This window comes from Pyrus communis, chromosome 12 (assembly GCF_963583255.1).
Source record: "Pyrus communis chromosome 12, drPyrComm1.1, whole genome shotgun sequence".
NCBI classification, from domain to species: Eukaryota; Viridiplantae; Streptophyta; class Magnoliopsida; order Rosales; family Rosaceae; genus Pyrus; species Pyrus communis.
Genome location: NC_084814.1, coordinates 18,850,030 through 18,858,775, shown reverse-complemented (window position 1 = coordinate 18,858,775; position 8,746 = coordinate 18,850,030). Strand labels below are relative to the sequence as shown.

Here is an 8,746-nt window from a genome sequence, read left to right as displayed (position 1 = left end):
TTTCTGCCCAATATACCCTCATCTCCTTCTTCCTTCAACCTCCTTCAACCTCTGTCTCTGCTCTCTCTGTCAAAGGAAGATTTAGCAGGTTTCATGGCCTGCGGGATATGGTTTCATGACCAAAATCAGAAGGGAAGAAGATGAGGACTTTGGAATTTCAATTTTGATCATTCGTCGGCAACGACTACAATCACTTCGATTCATTCCCGACTCAATCTCGTGTGTCAGTGGCGACCTAAATTAAACATATACAAAATCAAGAACGGATGAAAAGAAAGGAATTTGTAGGGAAGGGAGAGAAAGCAAGGGGAGACAGCTGGTGGTGACTGAAAAGGCTGTGGCTGTGGGGTAAGGAAAACAGATGGGGCTGGACAGAGGGTCGAGAAATTTTTCCAAGTGACGGGAACACCATGACACGTGGTGTTCCCTCACACATTAGGATTTAATTTTTTATATTTATTGAAATATAAAATTAAAAAATATTCAAGATGTCAAATCCTAATGTGTGAAGGAACACTACGTATCATGATGTTCCCGTCACTTGTAAAAATTTCTCCAGAGGGTCACGATAAAAATTGAAAAGAATGGGGAAGATAGAGATGGGGCACGAGAGGGTCTCAATAAAAAATGATAAAAAACTCTAAATACTTCTCATTAAAGATTCGAATAGTCCATCAATCACAATACTTCTCATTCCTTTAGAATAGCGTATATTTTTTCACAAAACAAAATAATAAAAAACTCTAAATAATTGGGGCTTCGTTACTTTGGAGGCAGACTCCCTGCGTGTTTATTTTTCGTGTCATCGTGTGATTATAGTTAAGTTATGTTAATATTTTATATTATTTTTTATAAAAATAATATAAAATAAAAATAAATAATAATATAAAATATTAACGTAATTTAATTATGACCACATAAATAGGAAGACACGGAAAATAGGAGGGTAATGAATCTGCCTCCCATTACTTTTCCTGCAATATTTATATATCCACCCATTTCGGCTTTGCTATCTGCAACAACACAACCCCTTCAATTCCTCTCCACTTATACAATACCATGGCATTTTGTGTTGGTATTAAGATGCCTAAATGGTTTACGACACTGCTCGTCCTCGTCCACTGCTTCAAGATCCTGTTGATGGTTGCACTTTCCTACCTAGGTCTGCTCAAACCTTCCCAAGAGACGACCGAGTTGGAAGAGTATCGTCGTCGACAAACTGACAATCATTTTGTTTTGCTGGATCGTCTGTCCCCGTCGGCAGTCCCCGTCCCGATCCATGTTCTAACAGAATACATCAAGAGGAAGCTTCCGGTAATAAAGTTTGATCAAGTTTTCGAAAAATACACAAGGCATGAAAGTCGGGAGACAGGATGCAGTATATGCTTGGAGTGCATAGAGAGGAGCCATGAGGTGAGGGAACCTTGGAACTGTGATCATTTGTTTCACAGGGAGTGTCTGGATAGTTGGGTCAATCAGGGCCAGGTAACCTGCCCTTTGTGCAGATCTCTGTTGTTTCCGGCCAAGAGCGAAATAACGAGCTGCGGCGGAGGAAGTTCAGGGACGACGGAGAGGGATGAAGCTTACTTTAGTAGGTTTTTATGAACTCTTGCCCCCAAGTCTCGACTGTGTAAAATTGATTTTTCTGTGAATTTTTGTTACGAAATTTCTGAATTTTTCTTTGCTTAAGGAACTTACATTGATAGGTTAGATTGTTGGAATTTACTGTGGGATGAGTAATAACGTTGTTGGTAACTTCTTGCCGACATGCCTCGTACTGTGAAAGTAGTTTCTTGAATATATTCTTCAAGAATGTTTTTGTTTTCTTAATCAAGAGTACCTCACTGGGTAGCCCGTGACACATAAACAAGTTCAAAATGGGCCATAATATATACTGAGTTTAACTTGAACTTAATGTCATAGTCCAATATGGCGAGGAATGGAGTGATCATGTAAGCAATACGCGATAGCCCCGGTGCCCCTCTATGTACTAACAGATCAAGAGTCTTCCAGTAGTAGGGTTTGGTCAAGTTTTTGAAAAATATACAAAGCATGATAATCAGGAGACAGTTTGCAGCAGATGCTTGGAGTGCATTGAGAGAATTCATGAGGTGAGTGAACACTGCAACTGTGATCATGTGTTTCACATAGTGTTTAGACGGTCGGGTCAACCAAGGGCAGGTCACCTGCCCTTTGTGCAGAGCCCTGTCGTTTCCGGCCAAGAGCGAAACAACGAGCTGCAGTGGAAGAAATTCAGGGACGACGGAGAGGGATCCTTACATTCGTTAGAATTCATTGTGGGATGAGTAGTTTTTTATGAACTGTTGCCCACAAGCCACAGACTCTGTAGAAGCAATTTTTCTTTGTATATTTTCTACAAAAGTTACTGGCTTTTCTTGCCGTAAGCAACTTATTTTAATAGGTAAGAATTCATTGCTCTTGCCCACAAGCCTTGCTCAGACTTTGTAAAACAGTACAAGTCACTTTTCTTTGTACATTTTCCATAATTGTACAATTTCAAGTACCCTACTTATCCTTACTACCAAACGATGATGCGAAAGTGATCATTATACAATGTATAAAAATCTTTTTGATACAGGATCATGTGACTGAATTTCAAACTTTAATAGGTAATATTCATGCACGAGACTTGAATTTTTTCAAAAACGGGGTCCTTACTTATCTTTTTAAATTTGAATGTTAGAAACCTTTATAAATCAAAGTGAAGCATACCAAGTTTGAAGATTGATGATCAAGATCAAAGTTGAAAATAAAAGTAAAAATAATGGCTTTCATACTCTGTCATAATTTTTGACCCGTGAGAAAATTGCGATCGGTTAAGCTAACCCTTTTGCCAGTTACCACCCTTAGCAAAAATCAAATTGAACTGAAGATCCATTGTTTTGTTTGTACTAGAATAATATTCAAAACTGGAATTGAGGAATAGTATATGAGTTGGGTATTGGGTGCTTAATTACTTTGATTGGACATAAAAGATTTCTGGCTTTCATTCTCTATGTTAAATTCAATTCGTGAGAAAAAATTCAATCGAATAAACTTCCTCCCAATGCCATAACTCAAAAACCTAATCATCTTTCCCCATTTAACTATGAAATAGCGGAAGAATAATAAGATGAAAATAAAATGAGGATGAGAGGTCATTACTGTCACAAAGAGGAAAAGTGTTGGGCGATCCGTTGACGACAAAGGAGAGGAAGAGTGCATGAGATTGAAATATTTTAAAAATATTTTATAAAATTGTATTTACACAAACTTGAATGCATAATGTAGTTTACCGTTCAGAATATCATTACAATTGAGGCTTCCTAGAAGTGCATAACAACAGTTCGGCGTGAATAAGGTTTTTTCCCTACTTAGCACTTAAAAATTCGAAATGTTCCATCAATCACAATACTTAAGAAAAGCGTGTCATTTTTTTAAAACAGATAAAAATATAAAATTCTAAAGTATTGTAGGATCCAGATTCTTTTCAGGTTTTTTGGTAAGGATTCTGGAGATTCGTAAATTATGTTCGTTTATCGTATATTATGTTGTCAATTTTATCAAGTACTGTTTATGTTTATTTTTTTTAAAAATATTTAAAATAATTTTTTACCGCACAATATACGTTGAACAGGCACGATTCACAAATTCTCGAAATCCTCCGGACTCTGTTACGATGGAGATTTCAAATTTTTAGAGCAGCTCCAGTGGGAGCATTTGCTCAGGGGACAATGGGGTGAACAGGGCCAGAGAGCCCGACGGATTTGGTCCAACATGTGGCAGCTCGAGGGACAGGCCTGGCACGATTTACCAGCCCGAGAACCCAGAGTGGGTGTGACGTCAGGGCGACGTCAGCCTCTTTTTTTATTTTTTTTTTGTCAGGCGCGTGGGCGGGCATCAAGAGACATAAATTCATAAATGGGGCCCGCGGCCCACTCAAATTTCTTATCGTTGGGGAGGCCATGTGGCTTCCTCGTGTCCGGTGGATTTCAACGGCTATATTTTATAGACCGTTGGATTTTCAAAGGTAAAAAAAAAAAATTAAAAACCTCATTTAATTTCAGCTGTTGGATCTGAGATCAACGGTCCACGTGATTAGTCTATGTAAACTAAAAAAAAACAATTTAAAATTTTGAAATGTTACCGTTGTGCCACGTGGCACAATCTGAAGTGTTGGAATGTAGCGATGGAGATTCAAAAGACTATTATTGTTCATTAAAAGTAGTTACTATTCACTAGGTGAATAGCATGTATTGTCTGGGGATTTCCACGCTGGAACTGCTCTTAAATGCCAACCAGCAAAACTACGTATTCACGCGGGAACTGTTGTTACCACATGTTAAAGGCTTCAATTATAATGATATTTTAAAGGGTAGGTACATTTTGCACTCTCTTGTCTAATTTTCTATATACATCCACCCATTTGTGCTTTTGCAATCTCGACAACACAAACCCTTCAATTCCTCTCGATTTATACATATCCCATGGCGTTTTGGGTTGGTATTAAAGTGCCGAAATGGTTTACGACACTGCTCGTCGTCGCTCACTGCTTGAAGATCCTGTTGATAGTTGCACTTTCCCATCTAGATCTGCTCAAACCTTCCCAAGAGATGACTGCGTTGGAAGAATATCGTCGTCGACAAACTAACAATCATTTTGCTGTGCTGGATCGTCTGTGCCCATCGGCAGTTCCCGTGCCGATCCATGTTCTAACAGAATACATCAAGAGGAAGTTTCCGGCAGTAGAGTTTGGTCAAGTTTTCGACAAATACACAAAGCCTGAAAGTCGGGAGACAGAATGCAATATATGCTTGGAGTGCATAGAGAGGAGCCATGATGTGAGGGAACCGTGCAACTGTGATCATGTGTTTCACAGGCAGTGTCTGGATAGTTGGGTCGATCAGGGCCAGGTAACCTGCCCTTTGTGCAGATCTCCATTGTTTCCGGCTAAGAGCGAAACAACGAGCTGCGGCGAAGGAAGTTCAGGAACGATAGAGAGGGATGGCGAGCACGGTTCGGTTTGGTGGAGCTTTGACTGAAACCGAAAAAATGTTTTTAGGTTCGACTCGGTGCGATTTTAAAGCTAAAACCGAAATAGAATCAAACTATTTTGGTTTTGATTTGGTTCGATTCCAAACCGTTTTAATTCGGTTTCAAATTATTTTGCAAACAAACTGAATTGTTTCATGAATTGCAGATTTGCAGCCACCGGCTACTATTCAAGAATCAAAATTGCAACTTCTAAAACGTTATTAGCAAGGGTCAAATCCTGTCGAAAAAGGTATTCTACCTTCGCAAAAATATTTTTTTCGAGGATAAAAGCTAGTCATTGGTTGTAAAAAATTCTTCCATACGACTTATATGATGGTTGGAAATACTTTTTGTACGAGGACCTTTCTTTTTTTTCGTTTTCCCCTTTCGATTGATGATTTTCGTTGAAAATTAGGGATAACAATTATAACCGTTAAATTCGATAACCATAGATAATTAACCAAATGAATTGGATTTGGATATTAAAATTCGGGTATGGTATGGATATGGGGAAAAACCGGGAATTTTATTCGGTTATGGTTTTGAATATGATTATAGGGGTCCCCAATCCGTATCCGTCTCCGAATTCGACCCGATTATTACATATATATATATATATATTTGATATATAATATAATTTTATTCAATTTACCGAACCCTCTCCATACTAATTCATTATGCATGCATCAAACTCTATACTATCTTTATTATGCACCAAACATCATGCATGGGGCATACCAAGTTACCAACAACCTCATCCATTCAATACTCTTATTGTTATACTCAATCAAATTAATTCATTTAATCATTTTATATATCAATTATCAAATGTTCCAAGTTTATCAGATTCATATCTCTTCAAGAGTTTCATTGTCAATAAATTGGTGCATGTTGTCAACTCAATAGGTACTCTTTCATTCTTTTTCATGTTATTTGATTCATGCAAATTCTCAATTAGCGTCAGTTTTCTAGTTTATTACATATTTTATGAGCCCATAGAATTATAAAAAATTAAATCAATAATTGTCTTCTTTTTTGTTGTTATATATTTAGTTTGCATGTTAATTGATTCAGTTTCAGTATTATACCATGTCTTCGTTTACATATTAATGGATTTGGTTGTGTTCGTAGCAATCAAAATGTCTAAAAGAAAATTTAAGTCTCAAGAAGAAACAATATATACCCCAACTAATTGTAATCTAGCACCTATATTGAATCCAAGTGTTGTGCAACAAGAAATACCAAATCAAATTGCTCGGCCCCAAGATATACCAACTCCTAATGAGGTCGCTGGTGAGATTAAGGAACCTAGAGGTGATGATGGTGAAGGTAATAATTCAAGACTTCGCAATTTGGTGTGGCAACATTACATAAGAACAGTAGTTGATGGGGTGATGAAAGCAATATGTAATTATTGTAACAAGAAGCTTGATGGGAACACTGGAAATAGAACCAGCCATTTGAGGCATCATGTGACGATATGTCCGCGTCAGAGACAAAAAAAAATTGAAGCAAATGCTAACCAAAAAGTGGGAAATGGGAAAGTAGAGTTGTATTCTTTCCTTGGTTGAGCGTGTTGGATTTAGAAACTTCATGAGTGTTGTCCAAGCATTGTTTAAGTTTGTTTCAAGAAACACAATCAAAAGTGATATCCTAAAAATATATGATTATGAGCGTTCGAAAACAATGCAATTGTTGAATGAAAATAAAAGTAGAATTGCCATAACTACTGATATGTGGACCGCAAGTAATGAGAACAGAGGATTTATGGTAATCACGGCACATTTTATTGATGACTCTTGGACGTTGCAAAGCCAAATAATAAGGTCATATTTTTAATACTTTAATATCTATTTAATTATTGCCTAGCTTTAGATTTATATTTCAAATTCTTTATTGTAACCATCTTCTTTGTAACTTTTTCAGATTTATTTATGTGCCTTGTCCGCATACCGCCGAGACACTTTCAGATGTTTTGATGGAGTGCTTGCTAGATTGGAACCTCGATCATAAGCTTTCTACCTTAACCGTAGATAATTGCACTACAAATGATAAAATGATTGATCTTATTCTTGAAAAACTTTATAGGAGTTCACTTTTGTTGGGTGGAGGGTTCTTTCACATGCATTGTTGTGCACATATATTAAACTTGATTGTGAAGGATGGTCTGGAAGTGATTGGTGGTGGTGTTGAGAAAATTCGTGATAGTGTTGTTTACTGGACAACAACACAAAAAAAAAAAAAAAAAAGAAAGAGGAAAAGTTTGAGGAAGCAGCACATCAGTTGAAGCTTCCAAGCACTAAGAAGATGGTTATGGCTAATAATTCTATGAATTTGAGTGACTAGTCACAGAGAGAGAATAAAGACTCGTTTGTAATTGTTTTTAAAATGACCGAGAGTGCTTCCGGCGAAATTCATTTTGAGTTCCAAAAATATTTTAAATGGTTTTTGGAAAGAAAAAAAAAACACCAAATATATGTTTTTCACAAGAAGCACTATAAATATTTCTTCAAGATCCACTTAAATTTTTACTAATAAATAGTTTCAAAAATATTTTAACCAATGATACTTTCAATCAATTTAAAAACGCTTTGAAACGAATTCTAAAATTTGCAAAAAGTAAAGTTTGCTCCTAAGAGCATTTCCAAATATGGAGTCAAAAATGCCACATCATAACGGTCATAAAGATAACATTAATATTGTCCAACCAAAATGCAAATTCCCAATAGGGTATGATGTTAATTGACAACAACTTCACATCTATTTTTGGTGATTAATAAATGTTTTTCATTATTTTATTAATATTTTTGTTTCAAAAATACTATTACAATTATGAAAAGTAACTAACGTAATAATTAATAGTAATTTGGTGAGACATCAACTTATTGAATTCGGAGCATGCTATAATTCTAAGAAGCAAGTTCTTGTCCTTTGTGAGGAAGGTGATGGAGCTATCTTTGCTGGACAATCAATTCGATGGAGGCGGCCCAACTATGGTGTGCTTAAGATTAATTGTGACAGTGCATGGTGCGGGAAGACACTCAAAGGAGGATATGGGTGGGTTATGAGGGACTTTGCAGGATTGCTACAAGCGGCAGGTGGGGAAGGAGGCCTATTTTCCAATAATGCGGTGATGGCAAAAGCTGTTGCGATTCACGTGACATTAATGGTATGTTTTGAGATGTATTTTTATGAAGTGGAGATTGAGTATGACTCTCAAGTGATAATTAGTATGCTTAATGGGGAGTATGTGGTAGATGCTATTTTGGAGTGTTTTATCCATGATATTGGTCATTTGGCATCTCAATTAGGAGAAGTGAGGTTTGTGCTTGTCAAGCGGAATGGAAATGTCGCTGTTCATGCTGTAGCATCATATGTTGCCTCGCATGGAGGTATTTTTCGTTGGGATGCTCTTGGTCTAGAGTTTTTATTTAATATTCTTGCTGTAGATGTAAACATTTCGATTAATTTAATAAAAGTTATCCTTTAACAAAAAAAAATAATGTAATAAAAATACATGATCATATTTATTAATATTTTTTGTTTCAAAAATGTTTTTCATCATTTTTTTAATACTTTCAATTTTGATGAGTCATACTAGTATAGGCGTTGGCGTCACAATATTGGACAGGTCACCTGTTTAGGAGCCAAGTCCAAGTATATATACAAATTCTTCCAATTTAAAGATAATATTCGACTCCTGTTTTATTGT

The 8,746-nt window shown here is 36.4% G+C and overlaps 2 protein-coding genes across 2 annotated transcripts; both read left to right on the top strand.

Moving 5' to 3' along the window:
• The first annotated feature begins 1,059 nt into the window (after nt 1–1,059).
• Nucleotides 1,060–1,605, top strand: LOC137710112 (brassinosteroid-responsive RING protein 1-like). The gene has a single exon (XM_068449067.1). It carries the CDS (start codon nt 1,060–1,062, stop codon nt 1,603–1,605), a length of 546 nt encoding a protein of 181 aa, XP_068305168.1.
• Nucleotides 1,606–4,487: 2,882 nt separating this feature from the next.
• LOC137710111 (E3 ubiquitin-protein ligase RHA2B-like) lies at nt 4,488–5,042 on the top strand. Its single transcript, XM_068449065.1, has one exon. It carries the CDS (start codon nt 4,488–4,490, stop codon nt 5,040–5,042), a length of 555 nt encoding a protein of 184 aa, XP_068305166.1.
• The last annotated feature ends 3,704 nt before the right edge of the window (nt 5,043–8,746 follow it).